The 21,473-nt window shown below is 44.6% G+C and overlaps 1 protein-coding gene across 1 annotated transcript in view; it reads right to left on the bottom strand.

The window, feature by feature from the left end:
* The window catches only part of MARCHF10 (membrane associated ring-CH-type finger 10), a 273,051-nt gene that overhangs the window by 76,541 nt on the left and 175,037 nt on the right, over positions 1–21,473 (bottom strand). The window contains exon 7 of the mRNA XM_055102255.2: positions 16,867–16,986. Coding sequence (XP_054958230.2) covers positions 16,867–16,986 — 120 coding nt within the window. The remainder of the gene's footprint in view (positions 1–16,866; positions 16,987–21,473) is intronic.

Raw genomic sequence — 21,473 nt, forward strand, 5'->3', positions numbered from 1 at the left:
CTCACTGCAAGCTCTGCCTCCAGAGTTCCAGCAATTTTCATGCCTCAGCCTCCTGAGTAGCTGGGATTACAGGCGCACACCACCATGCCCAGCTAATTTTTGTATTTTTATTAGAGATGGAGTTTTGCTATGTTGGCCAGGCTGGTCTCAAACTCCTGACCTCGAGTGATCTGCCAGCCTCGGCCTCCCAAAGTGCTGGGATTACAGGCACAAGCAACCATCCCCAGCCTGCTTGTCAATCTCTCTCTACCTGTGTTATAGAAAATGGGATCTGGGAGCAGGAGTGTGAGTGTGAACACTGGTTAGGAGGCCACTGCAGTAACTCAACGAGATGGTGGCAGACAAGATGATCCAGATGGATTCATAGGTATTGAGGAAGTGAAATGGAAAGGACTTGGTGACGAATTCAGTGCGGGGGGAGATGGAGAGAAAATGTCCCATTCTGATGCATAATATGGTTTGGCTGTGTCCCCACCCAAATCTCATCTTGAATTGTAGCTCCCACAATTCCCATGTGTCATGGGAGGGACCCAGTGGGATGTAATTAAATCATGGGGGTGGGTCTTTCCTGTGTTGTTCTTGTGATAGTGAATAAGTCTCATGAGATCTGATGGTTTTATAAAGGGGAGTTTCCCTGCACAAGTTCTCTCTTTGTCTGTTGCCATGTAAGAAGTGCCTTTCGCCTTCTGCCATGATTGTGAGGCCTCCCCAACCATGTGGAACTGAGTCCATTAAACCTCTTTTTCTTTATAAGTTACCCAGTCTTGGGTATGTCTTTATCAGCAATGTGAAAATGGACTAATTACAATGCACAAAAGGAAAAGGAAGGGCCACACTGGGACCTCTAGCATGGGCTTGTTGGGCTTGAGGTGTCTTTTGAAATGCCTGAGTGAGACAGTGAGTAAACAGCTTGATATTCTGATTTGGCGATCAAAGTGAGGTTTGGGTGGGAAATGTAGGCCTGGGAGTCATTGGCAGTTGACATCTTGACTTTGGCTGCTAAAATGTTCAAGAAGCAGAGTTTCTTGGGGGCAGGGCATTCACTTGCATGGGAAAAAAATTACATCTTTATTTTCTCCAACCTCTAATGAAATCTCAGCATATTTTTCATCTACGAATGCAGGCAACAAGCCACAGCAGCATTAGCAGGACCTGTGATTTTTGTCACCATTAGAAATCACAGATATTTTCACATCTCATTAAATTGGTTGCAGATGTCTCAAAATACCCTTTACACCCATCGCTTGTTATTTAATGTGCTAATAAAGAAGCATGTATATTACTCAATCACAACTTTCTAAAAATATTTTGATGACTATTTCAATAAAAGTGGGTTCCTTTGAAAGCCTGTGTATCTCATTTTATGTTTTTGAAAATATTATTCTGAGAAGGGGATCTAGGGAGTTCACCATGCAGCCAAAAAGGTTTGCGGCACAAAAATGAGATAAAACACCAAGGAAGAGATGAGAAGAGAGCCCATCCTTGAGGAATCCCAAGGTTCAGAGCCTGGGTGGAGTACGATGAGAAGTGGAGAATGAGAAGCCGCCCCTGGAGACAATGGGAAACCAGGAGGAGCAGGTGGCTTTGCAGAAGCTCAGAAGGACAGTGTGTCCAGGAGGGGCTGGTGACCAAGCAAATGGACAGCCGCTGTGAGGTCAAGCACAGTGAGGACAGAAAGAGACCCGCTGCGTGCAGAGACGGGGAAGTCATTTGCTGAAGAGCCATTTCTGTGGAATGATGAGCATGGAAGCCAGATTGGAGTGGGCTGAGGAGTGAGTAGGAGGTGGGGAAATGGAGTCAGTCAGTGTAAATAATTCTTTTGAGAACTTTGGCTGTGAAGGGGAAGAAATAAGTGGAGGGGGATGTGGGATAAGGAAGGGCTGTTCTGTTCTTTTCTGCCGAGAGATCTCAGATCACAATTAAATGCGGATGGGAAGGCTCTGGCACAGAGCAGGGGATCCAGATGGGAAAGGGATGAGACCCAGGCTCACGGGATCCCAGGCACAGGTGGAGAGGGCGGTGATGGTGGGAGACAGGGGCTGGAGTAACAGTAAGCTCAGGAAGTTTCCAGCTGAGGGACACTATGGCGTGAGGTGGAAGAGAGGAGGGCGTGAAGATTAGGGAGAAGGAAGACAGTTTGAGGAGGAAGACAGCGTTGACCAGAGAAGCGGGGCAGCACTGAGGAATTCCAGAGGCTGTGGCCTTTCAGCGGCATCACTTTTGAAAGTTGAGTGACTTTTCTCCAGCAGTGGCCAGTGGCCTGGATATGAGGCAGAAGATGATGGATGGGTGGGATTTCACCAGACAGGTGTAAAAGAAGACAAAAGGACAAGAGAATTATTAAGAGGGTCAAGCACAGGACCTAGGCTGTGTAGGGAGGACACGTCAGTGCGGAGCAGACAATCACAGGGCAAGGAAAGAGGAATCCACGGGCAAGAGGTTCCCCAGAGGTGGAGGAAGTATCACTGGGAAATGGTTAAACAGCAGAGCCGGAAGGTCTGGAGACCTGTGATGATCCAGCGATTTTGGAGATGAAATTCTTTTGGGTGATGACGCCAACTGGGATGTGCTATTGGGGATGGGGGTGGCAGAGTGGGACGGAGGAGGGCACTTGAGGAACTCGGGATCTGAGATGCCAGGATGTGGCTGGCTTAGCCTGGAGGATGCTGGAGTCAAGGATTGTGGCAGCAGATCAGGAGATGTGGTGGGGACAGAGACTGAACTGCCTGCCAAAGTCTGCACTGCCAGGGGACTAACAGTGGCAGGAATGACAAGGGGGAGAGGATGGTAGAATGAAACAGCACAAGCCTCGGTGGACGGTGTTTCCACCAGAGCCTGGTGGGCAGTGGTCTGGAGCAGCAGCGGGAGTAGGACAGCCTCAAGGAAAAGCCAGCTTCACTGCGGCAGGGAGGGGAGGGAGCTCTGAGAAGGGGTCTGAGGTGCATTTCCTGCGCTGCAGGGAGGATGCACTGCTCACCATTTCCCAGACCTGCCGCCCCTCCTTGACTCAGAGTCTTCCTTCCTCCTGTAACGTCCTCTCTACCACAGCTCCCCAGCCCCACCTCCAGATTCCCAAATCTTGTCGGTGACTTAAGATCCAGCTTAAAAATCTGCATCCTCAAAGGCCGGGCGTGGTGGCTCACGCCTGTAATCTCAGCACTTTGGGAGGCTGAGGTGAGTGGATCACGAGGTCAGGAGTTCGAGACCAGCCTGGCCAAGATGGTGAACTCCTGCCTCTACTAAAAATACAAAAATTAGCCGGGTGTGGTAGCTTGTGCCTGTAATCCCAGCTACTCGGGAGCCTGAGGCAAGAGAATCACTTGAACCTGGGAGGCGGAGGTTGCAGTGAGCTGAGATCTTGCCACTGCACTCTAGCCTGGGCAACAGAGCAAGACTCCCATCTCCACAAAAAAGAAAAAACAAAAACAAACAAAAAAACTGCATCCTCTATGAAGCTTTCCCAGGTCTCCCCCTGGCCTTTTTTTTTTTTTTTTTCCAGATGAAGTCTCACTCTCTCACCCAGGCTGGAGTGCAATGGTGTGATCTCCACTCACTGCAACCTCTGCCTCTCGGGTTCAGGCAATTCTCCTGCTTTAGCCTCCCGAGTAGCTGGAATTACAGGCACCCACCACCACGCCCAGCTTATTTTTGTATTTTTAGTAGAGACGGGGTTTCACCATGTTGCCCAGGCTGGTCTTGAACTACTGACCTCAGGTGATCAGCCCACCTGGGCCTCCCAAAGTGCTGGGATTACAGGCATGAGCCCGGCCCCCATAGTCTTTTTATTATGCTCATCAGACACAGTTTTGAACTACAGACATTTGTATAATGCCTTAGTTTACCAACATTGTCAGCCACTCGAGGGGGGGCGTGGCTTATTCATTACCATCCCCATGGTACCCAACACGGTGTCTTGTACACAAGTGACTTTAGTTTCCTTATTTTTTATTTTTAAATTTTAAAAATTTTATTTTATTTTTAATTGACAAATAATAATTGTATTATAATTTCTGAATGAATAAAGCAATATAAAAACAAAATAAAAGAGTTTTAGGATGAAATGTTGTATGCTATAAAATATGTGGAATGCAGGTATGAACCTGAATAATTTTATCTCGCAATTTAAAATTTTTAAATTTTTGATATCTGAATTTTAACGTCTTTTCAATTATTTATTTATTTATTTAGAGACAGGATCTCATTCTGTCTCCCAGGCTGAAATGCAGTGGTGTGATCATAGCTCACTGCAGCCTTGAACTCCTGGGCTCAAGTGATCCTCCCACCTCAGCCTTCCAAGTAGCTGGAATTACAGGCTAATTTTTAAATCTTTTGTAATGATGAGGTATTGCTATGTTGCCCAGACTGGTCTTGAACTCCTGGGCTCAAGTGATCTTCCCAACTTAGACTCCCAAAGTGTGGGATTACAGGCACGAGTCACTGCGCTGGCCCTTAAATGGTTTTTAATAAGTACTGTGGTTTTAAAAACTGGAAACATTTTTCAAAATAGAGAATTTAAAGAAAATGTAGTAAACAAACACATAGCGCTACTACAAAGGAAAAAAAGACATTTTATTATAATCTCCTCTCACACAATGGCTGAGCTGCTAAGACCAATCAACACAGGGAACCCTTTGGGTCAGAGGTCACCAATCCTCTGCACCAACAATTCACTGAGCTGGGATAACAATTGGTGCTTCTATCAACCCGGCCACATGGCAGGATCACCCTGGTGCAAGGACGAGGCTGTCTTGCCTATGCGTTGAAAAAGGCAGGACGACTTTCTGGAAGCATTTGCAATTCAAACGGACAGTTCTCCCATTTTAATGTCATGCCCTATTTTAAAATTACCTAGAGGAACTCAGACGAAGCACAGAAATGAAGGAGAAATTAAGCGCTGCTGGCTTTGCCCAAGATAGCTAGTACTTGTTTGCTGCATTAATGCTGCTGAAGATCTCCAGCACCCTGGTCTGCCTACAGAGGGGTTTGCACACCAGTATTCCAATTACTCTATAACCTGATCATAAAAGAAATAGCCAGTTCAGTCTGGTGAGTCATCTGGCGGAATCTTCAACCACAACAAGATGACCTCCCTTATAATGTACAAGTGAGTCCTGGGTCAACTTCAGGCCGTTCTGAATTTCCTCCATCTACTCAGAGCTGCAACCCTGCCATTCTCATGCCTTTGCATCCTTGCCTACCTGTGACCAAAGGAACCTGGTGTTTTAAAGAAGCCATCTGTCCCTCTGTAGAGTGGTATGCCAGGAAAAGAATGCTTTATTTAGCTGGCTGGCTACTCTGGTCACCACTTGTTCCGGGGTTTCAAGAGGGTCTGATCATAACTGACTAATCTTCTAGCCCAAATGGCCACTGTAGATTGGCAGCCTTACCAAACCATTCTCCCGTCAATCATTTCAAGCCAGGTCACGGAGCATTCTCCACTCCAAGTCACATTATCCCCTTTCTTCTCTTGCCCACGGTAAGGATCCCTATTCTGGCTATTACGGCGATATTGTTACAACTTTTGATAGGTGCACATTCCTAAAACATTCCTGCAATCAAGGTAAGAGGTGGAGCTCAGACACTGGACCAAATTGGGGACTAGATAAAACGGGGATGGGCTGCAAGCAGCTTTCCATAAGACATGCCCAACAATGTGCCATGTCAGTTTACCATTGCCATGGCAACACCTGGGAGTTACCACTCCTTTACATGGCAATGACCTAACGACCCAGAAGTTAATACCTTTTCCTAGAAATTTCTGCATAATCTGCATGCTATTAAAAGTAGGTATAGCCTGGGCGAAGTGGCTCATGCCTGTAATCCTAGCACTTTGGGAGGCCAAGGTGGGTGGATCACCTGAGCTCAGGAGTTTGAGACCAGCCTGGGCAACATGGTGAAATCCCATCTCTACTAAAAATACAAAAAATTAGCCAGGTATGGTGGTGGGTGCCTGTAATCCCAGATACTAGGGAGGCTGAGGCACGAGAATCACTTGAACCTGAATCGCTTGCAGTGAGCCGAGATCCTGCCACTGCACTCCAGCCTGGGTTACAAAGTGAGACTCCATCTCAAAAAAAAAAAAAAAAAGAAAGAAAAAAAAGAAAAGTAGGTATAAATATGATTTGAGAATGGCCCTGAGCTGCCACTCTGGGCACACTGCCTATGGGGTAGTCCTACTCCACAAGGAGCAGTCTGTCTGCTGCTGCTGTGCACCACCACTTCAATAAAAATTGCTGCCTAACACCACCGGCTTCCCCTTGAATACCTTCCTGGGCAAAGCCAACAACCCTCCTGGGCTAAGTCCCAAGGCTGGGGCTCACCTGCCCTGCATCACAACTGTCAGTCATCAAATATGCATGGAGCTCCTATTATGTGCTAGGCATTGGAAATATAACCACAAACAGTGCCTCCTCTTTTGACTAGCTCCCAGCCTAAGGGAGGAGGCAGACAGAAAGATGTACCCCATGGTGGGCATGAGCCCAGAGGGTGTTCTAAGAATACAAAGAAAGGACGAGCAAAACCACTCGACCCCCAGGAGAAGCTCCAGAAACTTTTTTCAGAGGAGGTGCCCTCAGAGTTGAGGGTGCACAGAGGCTGGGCAGATGAGCTCGGGAGGTAGGCAGGGGTCAGGCACACAAGGGCCTTGGGTACCTTGCGAAGGTGTCTGAATTTGATCCCAAAGACAATGGGAAACCACTGAAGAATGTTTAATAAAGGAGTGTTGTGATCCAATTTGATCCTAGAGGGATATATCTATCTCTCTTATAGCAGCCTGGAAGACTGCCTGTAAGGGGAAAAGTAAAGACAAAATCATTAGGGAAATGACAATAATCCAGACAAATCCAAGCACTTTGGGAGGCTGAGGCGGGTGGATCACTTGAGGTCAGGAGTTCAAGACCAGCCTGGCTAATATGGTGAAACTCTGTCTTTAGTAAAAACACAAAATTAGCCGGGCATCATGGCGCACGCCTGTAGTCCCAGCTACTCAGAAGGGTGAGGATCACGCCACTGCACTCCAGCCTGGGTGAGAGAACACGACTCTGTCTCAAAAAAAAAAAAAAAAAAAAATCCAGACAAGAAAAGAGAGGGCCCTACAAAGGCAGGTAAAAGTGGACAGATTCGAGGGAGAGGAGAGGAGACAGTCAGGTTTCAGTGTTTGATTGCTGGAAGTAGGAGGAGGAGCAGAAGAAAGAGAAGGCAGAGTCTAAGATAATTTCCAGGATTCTGGCTTGGGCAGAAATAAGAACTTCAGGAAGAGGAAACAATTTGAGGGGAGATGATGATGTATTCAGCACCATGAGCCTGAGGGGCTTGTGGGACCTGCCACGGTGAACAGAGCAACAGCTAAAATGGAAAACAAACTCAAAGGAAAATTCCCACAGATCCGCACTTGTCAAACCGTGGGCTGCACATTCTCTCTCCATGACGTGCGTTTCAGGCTCCAGATGCTGCATGCAGAGCTGCGTTCTTACCCAGTGCACCTCGAGGGCGCAGAATCTGAGCTAGAGTCAAGAGGGCGGCTGTGAAGAACACCACGCCAGGTGTTAAGGGTGACTCACAGCCTCCCAGGGTGGGGCCCCCTGGCAGCTAGAACCAGCGTGTGCATGCGCGACCTGCCTCATCAGCACACAGGCCTGGGGCCAGAAAGAAGAGGCCCGACCCACAAGGAATCTGAGAATGGGCAAGCAGAAATTAGAGAAAATTAAAAGCATGATTCATGGAACACATATGCCACATCCTAAGCCGTGGCTGCTTTTATGACACTGTAAAGGGTGTCAGTGGGTTGACATTGACAGATTAATGGGAGGACGTCTCCCCAAGAGCCGTTTGAAAGTGGAGAAGCTGAAGGTTTCACGGACATGATAGGATGAATCAATAGGGAATGAAACGAGTCATGCAGATATACCCAGGTCATAGAAAAACACAAAATGCAAATCGAGCCAGCCTCCACGGACAGCTGAGTCACCCGAGAGCTAATATTTGCTAGGAGCCGCAGTATGCAAAGCATTGTGCTATGGATTATGCAGGGCTGGATTCTGGGAAACAAAACCCTTCCCTGGCTCATGGGGTCTTGTTTTGTTTTTGAGCTTGACTATAATCTGGAGCTGTGCTGTGCCACAGAACTTTCTGCAGTGACAGAAGTGTCCTAGATCTGCATGGTCCAATATGGCAGCCGGATGGCTGAGTGCAGTGGCTCACACCCGTAATCCCAGCACTTTGGGAGGCCGAGGCGGGTGGATCACCTGAGGTCAGTAGTTCGAAACCAGCCTGGCCAACATGGCAAGACCCTGTCTCTACTAAAAATACAAAAACTAGCTGGGCGTGGTGGCGGGTGCCAGTAATCCCAGCTATGCGGGAGGCTGAGGCAGGAGAATTGCTTGAACCTGGGAGGTGGAGGTGGCAGTGAGCTGAGATCTCACCGTTGCACTCCAGCCTGGGTGACAGAGCGAGACTCGGTCTAAAAAAAAAAAAAACCAAAAAACAAAAAATAATATGGCAGCCACTGACCAGACGTGCTCTTGAGTGTGTAACATGTGGCTAGTGCCACTAGGGATCTACACAGTACATTTAATTTTAATTAATTTAAACTTAAAGTTTAATGGCCACATGTGCCTAGTGGCCACTGTATTGAAAGGCACAGTTTTAGACCTTTGCTGCTCTCATGCATGGCTGGACATTCTGACTTTTTAAGCCATTGCAGGCTACTTGAAAAGACTTTATTTTTTATGTTAATCTCTAAAATTCGTGTGGATTCTCATGAACAAAACAATTACAGTGTTTACGTTGGGTAACAGCCTTCCTCTGGAGGCGCGCCTTGCTTGCTGGTACAGTCAAGTGACTTCATTGATGTGAACAGCACACTGGGCCAGGCCTGGGGCACTGCCAGCTGCTTCTCGGTATCAGGTTCACTGCCTACGCCTCCTTCCGATGTAACCTTGAGTCCTGGTGACCTGGAATCTAAATATTTAGCGCTCGGTTGCCAACAGTGAAAGGACTAGAATCTTATTTTTATTAGCAGAGCAAATGGTGCACTTAAAAAACTGACAGTGATCTCTACCTTCCTTCCCCATGAAGTAAATGCAGTGAGAATGTGTCCTCAGTCCTTGAGGCTTGTGCATTTGGAACAACGTCCTTTCCAGTGAGGATACAGGATCTTGGAAAGATGAGAAGGGCCTGTGATGTGTTGCTTTCTAGAAGCTTGCGGCTTACCATGTCCTGCGCCAATTAATCATTTTCATCATCTTCTATGGGGAAATCGGGGCTCCTGTCCCCTCTCTGTGAAGGTTCGCGGGGACAAAATTCCTTCCGTGCCTCTGTCAATCACAGCAAGCTCCTCTGGGCCAGCAGCGGTCTCGCCGGTGCCTGGGAAGGAGGGGCGTTGCTTTCTCCTTATATCCAGAAGCCTCTTTGCTTTTTAGTCTACTAAATTACCCACTTTCTAGTGGGTTATGCAGAGCCACTATTTATTTCCCTGTTAAATTCCAATCTGATGAAACAGTTCACAGGGTTGTACGTAACTCTGAAAAGCCTCTAAAATTAAGTTGCCGTATTAGGTTGGCTTTTAAAAATGTGGCCTGGGACTGGGCTGAGGGATTCTAGAAGCCTCAGAACCTTCTCCTCCACCAATACCTGTTGGAGCATCACTTGCAAGTATATTTGGACACCAAGGCAGTTTATAATGTACTGTAATGTCAGTGTGCCACTTAGGAGTCTCCTTCGTTTTCACAATGATCCCACGAGATATGCATAATAAGTATCTCCTTGATGGGAAACTGAAGTGCTTGCAAGTGGTTTGCCTGAATTCACACTGTAATGAGAGGCAGAGCTGGCCCTTCATAAATGCTTTCTACTATGCCAAGCCACGAATGTAAACATATTTAGGAAGTACCACTCTAAAGAACTTCTCAGCGCAGGCTTGATAGGTATTGCTTCATCTTGGACTTAGATGAAATCCAACTGCTGCATAACCAGCAGTTAGAGCCACTGGTTGTGGTGAGGAGGTTATGCCAGGATGAAGCAGCCAGCAGGTTAACTGTGTGTTTGGGGATCTGCCCACCTCAAGGCAGTTGTCTGGAAGGATACCTTGACACTGAAGCCATTATTTGATGGTAAATGCCTTGTTCGTTCCAGGCTCATCAGAATTGTGACAATTGGAGTCTGGGTTAAGGAATGAACAAGTGATGAAAACTGCAATATAAGTGTCAAAATTTGGTAGTGGTAAGAAGCACATAGTGACTGAACGGTGGAAAAATTTCCATGGATTAAGCAATTCACTTTCATAACAGCCACTCAATCAGAGAAGGAACCTGCCTTTACAAATCAGAGGCAAATGCTATTTCGAGTTTTCAGGTGCTGCAATCTCTAGGAGGAAATGACTTGGGATATTTCCACCTAGGGAGGAAGGCTTTGTTTGAGTTTACATCATCTCACTGAGCTATATATCATTCTCCTGCCCCTTTCTGATTGACGGAGAATCTTTTGCAACTCTAGTGCCTGATGCAACATTCAATACACTGAGCTCTGGACATTGGATCTGTCTGACCTTGGTTCTCTTTTGAGACATGACAGCCTTCTTATTCACAGCTTCCCTTGAGAGACTAGCTCCGGGACCTCCCTGGAGTTGTGGACCCTGTGGGAAGAGGCTGAATAAGTTCTGCATCCCCTCAGGATGGGCAGCCTATACTCTGAAGGTTTGCAAACAACTGCTTTTTTTTTGAGACGGAGTCTCACTCTGTCGCCCAGGGTGGAGTACAGTGGCACGATCTCAGCTTACTGCAATCTCCGCCTCCCAGGTTCAAGCAATTCATCTGCCTCAGCCTCCCAAGTAGCTGGGACTACAGGCGCATGCCACCACGCCCAGTTAATTTTCGTATTTTTAGTAGAGATGGGGTTTCACCATATTGGCCAGGCTGGTCTCGAACTCCTGACCTTGTGATCACCGGCCTTGGCCTCCCAAAGTGCTGGGATTACAGGTGTGAGCTACCGCGCCTGGCCAAACAACTGTATTTTAATAAAAATTGGGCTAGGGGTTCAAATCTGGGAGGGGAATCTCCAAACCAATCCATGATTTTGGGGGTTGAAGATTTCCTGGATCTGGCTTGAGTTTCATAAGAGATCTCTGGCTTCATTTATATCAAGCAAAACCCAAAGGATTGAGCCAGGCAGGATGGACGTTATGAGAGCACAAGTTGAATGGCTGTTAAGAATGATGCATTCAGTGACACTTCCTCTCACCCTGCCCTTCCTCTGCTTTTGTGTCCAGGGGCAAATCCTCCAGTATCCCCCAAAGAATATCTCTAATGCAGAGAGCAAAGCAGAGGTGAATTTCACTGTGGAAAATTTTGATTGTGTCACTTTTCTCAGTAGAGAAGATGAGGCCTTGATGACACTTGTGCAATCAGGGCTCAAACACTTGGGAGATCATTATCTGGAGAAAACTGAGATTATGTAAGCAATGTTTCTTGTTCTCTGACACACTGAGGGACAGTGTCATAGTGCAAACATAAAATATCCTGTCCTCATATTTTAGAGGAAAAATTGCCAGTTTTTTTTTTTTTTTGCATTTTACTATGTTTTTCTTAAAAAAATGTTGTATTGGCTGCTCCTGAATGACTACTGGGTAAATAACGAAATGAAGGCGGAAATAAAGGTACTCTTTGAAACCAATGAGAACAAAGACACACCGTACCAGAATCTCTGGGACACATTAAAGCAGTGTGTAGAGGGAAATTTATAGCACTAAATGCCCACAAGAGAAAGCAGGAAAGATCTAAACTCGACACCCTAACATCACAATTAAAAGAACTAGAAAAGCAAGAGCAAACAAATTCAAAAGTTAGCAGAAGGCAAGAAATAACTAAGATGAGAGCAGAACTGAAGGAGACAGACATACAAAAAACCCTTCAAAAAATCAATGAATCCTGGAGCTGTTTTTTTGAAAAGATCAACAAAATTGATAGACTGCTAACAAGACTAATAAAGAGGAAGAGAGAAGAATCAAATAGACGCAATAAAAAACGACAAAGGGGATATCACCACCAATCCCACAGAAATACAAACTACCATCAGAGAATACTATAAACACCTCTATGCAAATAAACTAGAAAATCTAGAAGAAATGGATAAACTCCTGGACACATACACCCTCCCAAGATTAAACCAGGAATAAGTTGAATCTCTGAATAGACCAATAACAGGCTCTGAAATTGAGGCAATAATTAATAGCCTACCAACCAAAAAAAGTCCAGGACCAGATGGATTCACAGCCGAATTCTACCAGAGGTACAAAGAGGAGCTGGTACCATTCCTTCTGAATCTATTCCAATCAATAGAAAAAGAGGGAATCCTCCCTAACTCATTTTATGAGGCCAACATCATCCTGATACCAAAGCCTGGCAGAGACACAACAAAAAAAGAGAATTTTAGACCAGTATCCCTGATGAACATCGATGCGAAAATCCTCAATAAAATACTGGCAAAGCGAATCCAGTAGCACATCAAAAAGCTTATCCACCATGATCAAGTCGGCTTCATCCCTGGGATGCAAGGCTGGTTCAACATACGCAAATCAATAAATGTAATCCATCACATAAACAGAACCAATGACAAAAACCACATGATGATCTCAATAGATGCAGAAAAGGCCTTTGACAAAATTCAACAACCCCTCATGCTAAAAACTCTCAGTAAACTAGGTATTGATGGAACATATCTCAAAATAATAAGAGCTATTTATGACAAACCCACAGCCAACATCATACTGAATGGGCAAAAACTGGAAGCATTCCCTTTGAAAACTGGCACAAGACAGGGATGCCCTCTCTCACCACTCTTATTGAACATAGTGTTGGAAGTGCTGGCCAGGGCAATCAGGCAAGAGAAAGAAATAAAGGGTATTCAATTAGGAAAAGAGGAAGTCAAACTGTCCCTGTTTGCAGATGACATGATTGTATATTTAGAAAACCCCATTGTCTCAGCCCAAAATCTCCTTGAGCTGATAAGCAACTTCAGCAAAGTCTCAGGATACAAAATCAATGTGCAAAAATCACAAGCATTCCTATGCACCAATAACAGACAAACAGAGAGCCAAATCATGAGTGAACTCTCATTCACAATTGCTACAAAGAGAATAAAATACCTAGGAATCCAACTTACAAGGGATGTGAAGGACCTCTTCAAGGAGAACTACAAACCACTGTTCAACGAAATAAAAGAGGACAAAAACAAATGGAAGAACATTCCATGCTCATGGATAGGAAGAATCAATATCATGAAAATTGGCCATATTGCCCAAGGTAATTTATAGATTCAATGCCATCCCCATCAAGCTACCAGTGATTTTCTTCACAGAATTGGAAAAACTCCTTTAAAGTTCATATGGAACCAAAAAAAGAACCCTCATTGCCAAGACAATCCTAAGCAAAAAGAACAAAGCTGGAGGCATCATGCTACCTGACTTCAAACTATACTACAAGGCTACGGTAACCAAAACAGCATGGTACTGGTACCAAAACAGATATATAGACCAATGGAACAGAAAAGAGGCCTCAGAAATAACACCACACATCTACAACCATCTGATCTTTGACAAACCTGACAAAAACAAGAAATGGGGAAATAATTCCCTATTTAATAAATGGTGCTGGGGAAACTGGCTAGCCATATGTAGAAAGCTGAAACTGAATCCCTTCCTTACACCTTATATAAAAATTAACTCAAGATGGATTAAAGACTAAAATGTTAGACCTAAAACCATAAAAATCCTAGAAGAAAATCTAGGCAATACCATTTAGGACATAGGCATGGGCAAGGACTTCATGTCTAAAACACCAAAAGCAATGGCAACAAAAGCCAAAATAGACAAATGGGATCTAATTAAACTAAAGAACTTCTGCACAGCAAAAGAAACTACCATTAGAGTGAACAGGCAACCTACAGAATGGGAGAAAATTTTTGCAATCTACCCATCTGACAAAGGGCTAATATCCAGAATCTACAAAGAACTTAAACAAATCTACCAGAAAAAAAACAAACAACCCCATCAAAAAGTGGGCAAAGGATATGAACAGACACTTTTCAAAAGAAGACATCTATGCAGCCAACAGACACATGAAAAAATGCTCATCATCACTGGTCATCAGAGAAATGCAAATCAAAACCACAATGAGATACTATCTCACACCAGTTAGAATGGCAATCATTAAAATGTCAGGAAACAACAGATGCTAGAGAGGAAGTGGAGAAATAGGAACACTTTTACACTGTTGGTGAGAGTGTAAATTAGTTCAACCACTGTTGAACTGAAGATAGTGTGGCAATTCCTCAAGGATCTAGAACTAGAAATACCATTTGACCCAGTGATCCCATTACTGGGTATATACCCAAAGGATTATAAATCATGCTGCTATAAAGACACATACACACTTATGTTTATTGTGGCACTATTCACAATAGCAAAGACTTGGAACCAACCCAAATGTCCATCAATGATAGACTGGATTAAGAAAATGTGGCACATATATACCATGGAATACTATGCAGCCATAAAAAAGGATGAGTTCATGTCCTTTGCAGGGACATGGATGAAGCTGGAAACCATCATTCTCAGCAAATTATCACAAGGACAGAAAACCAAACACCACATGTTCTCACTCATAGGTGGGAATTGAACAATGAGAACACATGGACACAGGGTGGGGAACATCACACACTGGGGCATGTCATGGGGTGGGGGGCTGGGGGAGGGATAGCATTAGGATAAATACCTAATGTAGATGAGGAGTTAATGGGTGCAGCAAACCAACGTGGCACAAGTATATCTATGTAACAAACCTGCACGTTGTGCACATGTACCCTAGTACTTAAAGTATAATTTTAAAAAATGTTGTGTTGAGTGGGGTGAATAATAAAATTATTGGGAAATAAGATCCATATAAACTGTATTATAGAAGCTATTTCACATAATTACTATTATGTATACAACCATGGCCTTTTTCAGAAGTGGTCTGAGTGTTTTGCAATGATGGTTTAAAGAATGCATAATTTGTATAGCAGCAAGAAGAAAACTATAGGAATCTGACACCAGCTTGTTCCATAAGCTTAAGTGTGAAAAGGAACATAAAACTTCAAATCCTGCATATCCCAAATGCATGAGTATTGCACATAAAATGGCCGTGACTATGCACATGAGCCTCTGCATGAAAGTTCCCTGCAGAGGCACCCAGCTGCCCACTTGTTTAGCAATTCCAATCTGGGAAGACTGCTACATGCTACTGTTTGACTTGAATTATATTTTCTTATCTGTCCTTGGTCTTATTTCTGAGTGTAAAAATGTGAGAATTTATCTTAATGCTAAAAATATGTTGTTCTAGTCAAACTAGATTTAATTTTTGGATTAATCTCACTCCTTAAGTTTAATCAGCAGCAGGCATTATATTTAGTCTTAGACTAACAGGAAAAGATCCAGGCAACGTGTTCTTGGTGCTGCCAATATTGTGAGATAGTCTCTTTCACCTTCAGACTCTAAGTGAAATATTTTATTGTACGATTTTATATTCCTTAATAGAGAGCATATCTCTCTCCCAGGTATACATCTACATCTATAAACATCAATCACTGATGTTTTTAAGGTGTCCTTTGAACATTAAATAACCACAGTGTGAACATCCTAGATTAAAAAAGAAATCTCAACAAGAACTTGATTGATATCACGTATTCAGGATCTATCTCAGGATCCACGCCATTGATAGGAAAGAAGTAGTCTCTCCTCTAGAGTATATTTCAGGCATCAAATATTAAATAGGAATTCATAAAAGGCATATTACTCATCTTAAATCAATTCACCATGCTAACAATCAGTGTTGAATACAGCTTGTGGTATTGAGCTCTTACATAGGGTAAGTTAAATTATTAGATAAGATCTTAAACATGAAATATGATCATAGAGCTTAGCAATTCAGAGCACCTTCTCTGGGGTCAGACTGCCTAGAATGGAATCTCTACCACACACTGGCTGTGAAATCTTAGGTAAAGTTTTGTAACTTCTCTAAGGTCCAGTTTTCTCATCAGTAAAGTGGGGCAAAGATGGATGGATGGATGGATAGATAGATAGATAGATAGATAGATAGATAGATAGATAGATAGACAGACAGATAAGGATAGGTGATAGATATATACATTTGTGAGAATTAAATAAGCTAATATGTATAAAGTGCTTCGCATAGTGCCTGGAATGTTGCAAGCACTGAAATAATGGTAACTGCTTAATTATTATCATCATGATACTATTATTAATCATATTATCATCATATTGTTATTATCATCATATTGTTATATTATTCTAAGCAAAAATATTTTATCATCATATTGCTATATCTAGGTAAAAATACTTAAACAATTGCCAATTATTACATGATACAGTTATTACCACATTTTACTCTCTTCCTTCATCAGAAATAAAAACTAGGCCCAACCTTGCATCAAGTTAGACCATATGCCACAGAGATGATGCTGTGCTTAAGAAGGCCCAGTGCCTCCAACTCTTATAGAGTTGCAGCGTTTCTCATCTGGATGGTGTCTCATAGACCATCTGTGTCAGGACCTTTATCTACAGGAAAGAAGAGTGAGCCCAACCATAGTGAGGCATGAAGACTGCAGAGCTGGGAGCCACAGGGGTGGTGTCCCCAGGAAGGGAGTTCCCAGCCCTAGGCTCCTTCCTGCCCCTGGCTCTCCCTGCCTTGACCTTTGGGAATCTGCAACATCTCCTTTTTGAGTTGGCTTTTTCCTACATCACACACACACACACACCACCACCACCAGCAGCAGCAGCAGCAGCCCTAGGAGACTGTCTCCCAGAATTCTTCATACCTGTTTGGAAGATGACCTGCTAGAAAACCGGGATCTCTCAAAACTTGTGTCTTGCCCCCAAAACTGATCGCGTTTCTTCTCATTTGGGTCTCTTCTATATTCCTGTCGTCTCAGACAAGCCTGAAGAACAACAACAATAAAATGTTTGTCTTAGGACCATGGCAAGCTTGGGTAACTTTATGCTTAACTCCAATGGTGAGGAGCATGAAATAAATTATATGCATCTCCAGGTGTTCATCAAATACCTCTCACCAAGTATAAAGACCAGGTATCACTCTTCCCTTTGCTTAAAATGCTAGGTCAGACGTAATAGCCATTGCTTTAATAAATTCAAACAATAAACATACTGAGAGGCATTTTGCCAAGAATGTACCCAACTGTTGCCTTCTCAAGGAGGGCAGCACCTGTTACACCTTGTGAATTTCTCTTTCTGGTCATTCTCTTCATGGCCCCTCCCTCTTCCTACCTTCACTATACTGTGACCCTGGAGATGACACCCTAGTTGCGGGATGAGAATTGTCAACATCAGAGCATGTGTGTTTCCTGCACTTGGAATCTCCTCTGTTAGAAGCTCTCTTGGCAAAACCGGCTGATCTACTAAAAAGCCTGCTGCTGTGGCCTTGCCTCTCTTTAGTTTCCTCTGCCTTCTCTTCTCCAGGCCGAATTAATTGTCAGAGTTGCAATGTATATTAATTTAAGCTTGAATTATACATATTTTTTTCCTATTGTAGGTAGTTGTTTGTGGTTTTGAGCCTGTTTCTCCTGCTGATCATTGAGAACCCTGAGAGTAAGGACAACTTCTTATCTTCGAATCCCCCAGCATCCAGCATTTAATTTTAGCTGAATTGCAGCTGGCCAGGTGCCCAGAGGCTCATGCCTGTAATCCCAGCACTTTGGGAGGCTGAGGCAGGTTGATCACTTGATGCCAGGAGTTCGAGACCAACCTGGCCAACATAGTGAAACCCTGTTTCTACTAAAAATATAAAAATTAGTTGTGGTGGCACATGCCTGTAATCCCAGCTACTCAGGAGGCTGAGGCATGAGAATTGCTTGAACCTGGGAGGCAGAGGTTGCAGTGAGCCAAGATAGTGCCACTGCATTCCAGCCTGGGTGACAGAGCAAGAGTCTGTCTCAAAAAATTAATAATAATAATTTTAGTTGAATTGCATTTTTGCTTTGGAGGAAAATATCAATCCCTAAGTGCAAAATAAGAAAAATAAAATTACCAATGAAAATAATTCCCCATGTTTCTTAACAAAATTAAAATAAAATCTGGTACCAAAATATTTCTCCTGTAGTACTAGGACTGAACAAACCTGAGGATATCATGTACTATGGAAATTTCAACTGATTTTAAGTACCTCAAAATAGTAAAAGTTTTTTTTTTTCCCCCAAGATGGAGTCTCGCTCTGTCACCCAGGCTGCAGTGCAGTGGCACAATCTTGGCTCACTGCAACCTCCACCGCCCTGGTTCAAGCGATTCTCCTGCCTCAGCCTCCCAAGTAGCTGGGGTTACAGGAGTGTGCCACCACGCCTGGCCAATTTTTGTATTTTTAGTAGAGACAGGGTTTTGCCATGTTGGCCAGGCTGGTCTTGAACTCCTGACCTCAGGTGATCGGCCTGCCTCAGCCTCCCAAAGTGCTGAGATTACAGGCATGAGCCACTGCACCCAGCCCAGTAAAACTTTTTTGGAATGTTTCTATACTTGCAGATCCAGTAGCCCAATTCAACTTTGCCTTGCCAGGGCCAAATTACCCACTGTCATAGAAAATGAATTTGAAGTAAAGACCAACAATATTGTTTCTAAACTAGGCCTGACAACTGCCCTTCCTGGCTGGGTTGAGAAAGGAAAGATTCCTTCAGCACGTTTCACGCCCTCTGTTAGAAAAAGCATCTCCTTCCGTGATGCAGTAGGACTTACCAGAATTTCATGCCATGAGTAAGCCTGACATTATGCTGTAAGGTTAAGAATAGAAATGACCCAATACTAACAAAACATTTACTCCTTGGAATTGGGACAGTTATTCACACCGTGCTTTATGTCTGAATTGCAGGTGACACTCTAGCCTCCGGGCTCATCACAGCAGCCAAGTGGTCACCTGCAGGAAGTGGAATCCTAGATTCTGGGGAGAGAGATGCAGCTTCATTCCAACTTGCTTGGGAAGGGACAACATCTGTCCCACAGTTAATCTTCTTTTCAAAAACTATGCCACATAGATAGTAAGTCTCCATAATAAACACTGGACGCTGTTTGTTTTAATAATTTAAGCAAGAAAAACCAAAGAACACTAGGCAGTAACCATAATAAATAAGTTAAACAAAACAAACAAAAACACCCAATCATAGAGAAACCCAGGTAATCCTAAAGGGAGTCGGCTGGAAAGTGTAACGAAGTTCAGCTAAACGTGTGCCTTTGTTGTTCCAATCCTTTTACAAGGACTTCAAATGGGAGCTTGTGTTTGGAAAGAGCACTGGCGTGGAGTGTTGTTTCCGAAAGGGGCAGATGTCTGTGCCGTCCTAACCTACTGGTATTAAAGGCAAAAGAAGAAAATGCTGATGGGCTGAAAGTGGAGGAGGCAGTGTTAGCAAATGCACCAGGACCAAGGCAGATTTTGTGGGATGAACAGAATTCTTGTGGGCTGAGTGTTTTTTGAAAATTCTCTCCAAGAATGCATACGACTTAAATATTTCTTTACCAAAAGGGGAGGAAGAATAGATTGGTTTGCAAAGTTGAAAAAAAATTTTTTCCCTCTAGTTCCTTGTTCCTCTTTTTACAGAGGAGCAGAACAAACCAGTGGCAAGGCAGGTACTTAAACTTTTATCTTGACAGAGCCAAGCAATCTTTCTGTGTAAATCAAACATGAATCCTCTCAAAGTTATAGCTTTGCTGAGAAGGAACACAGGGGCAGAGCAAATATCCAGACTTACAGTCGTAGAAGCAGCAAGAACCTTTGCCTTATTCCCTGCAAGGGCTGGTTTTCTTTGTATTTGCAATTGTAAATGATTTTTTTGTCAGCTGTTGATGTTGTTTTTGTGCGGGGTGGGTGTGGGGAGCCTAAGGTGACTGGGCAGGGGAGGACGGAATCCATGGGTCAGGAGAGGAATGGATTTGTAATTCATAACCACCAGCGGCTTCCCTTACCCTGGACTTAAAGAACATTCTCCCCTTTCAATTGCACGTGTCAGGATTTGGATGGCTATAAATAAGTCTCTGATCATGTGGCAAAACTGGCCGAGGGCAGTCTTGAAATTGAAGGCTTCAGGTAACTTTTTATTTCTTCCTTCTGGGGAGATCAGGGCTTCTTCCTTCCCTCCTCCATTGGTGTTGACCCCCACCCCCCTAGTGCGTCCCCCTGACTACAGCATACGTAGTCGGGCTGCCTTCTGTACAGAAGGTACCACTGTGGGGGCAAAATGCAGAATGTGCATCAATGTCTGTGGGGATGACGTGGGTTTTGTGACTCACGATAACTCAATCCTGGTAAACACGACAATCCCCAGCTCTGCCACTTTCTAACATAGTGACCTTGGGCGAGCTGACTAATGCCATTGATTCTTGCTTTCCTCATCCGTAAGAGGAAGTTGCAGATTGTTGATATGTTAACATCAACAAGGCATACAGTTGGTGATATGTTAATAATGGCTGGCCCTTGGGGAGTGTTCAATCAAAGGTGCCTACTAACATCATCACCATCACCACCACCACCATGACTACCATTTCCATCACCATCTCCATCACCACCACCACCACCTCCATCATCACCACCACCTGCACCACCACCACCACCTCCATCACCACCACAACCATCACCACCCACCACCACCACCTCCATGAACCACCAACGCCTCCATCACCACCACCACAACCATCACCACCACCACAACCATCAACCACCACCACCACCACCTCCATCACCACCACCTCCATCACCACCACCATCACCTCCATCACTACCACCACAACCATCACCAGCACCACCACCACCATCACCACCACAACCTCCATCACCACCACCACCTCCATCACCACCACCACCACCTCCATCACCACCACCACCTCCATCACCACCACCACCACCTCCATCACCACCACCACCTCCATCACCACCACCACCACCACCTCCATCACTACCACCACCTCCACCACCACCACAACCATCACCACCCATCACCATCCCCTCCATCAACCACCACCACCTCCATCACCACCACCACAACCATTACCACCACCACCATCTCCATCACCACCGCTGCCTCCATCAACCACCACCACCTCCATCACTACCACCACCTCCATCACCACCACAACCATCACCACCACCTCCATCAACCACCACCAACACCTCCATCACTACCAACACCTCCATCACCACCTCTATCACTACCACCACAACCATCACCACCATCACCACCACCATCACCACCTCCATCACCACCACCACCTCCATCACTACCACCACCACCTCCATCACCACCACCACCTCCATCACTACCATCACCACCTCCACTGCCACCACCACCTCCACCACCACCACAACCATCACCACCCACCACCACCTCCATCACCACCACCACCTCCACCATCACCACAACCACCATCAACCACC

The sequence above is a fragment of the Pan paniscus genome, chromosome 19 (genome assembly GCF_029289425.2).
Source record: "Pan paniscus chromosome 19, NHGRI_mPanPan1-v2.0_pri, whole genome shotgun sequence".
NCBI lineage: Eukaryota > Metazoa > Chordata > Mammalia > Primates > Hominidae > Pan > Pan paniscus.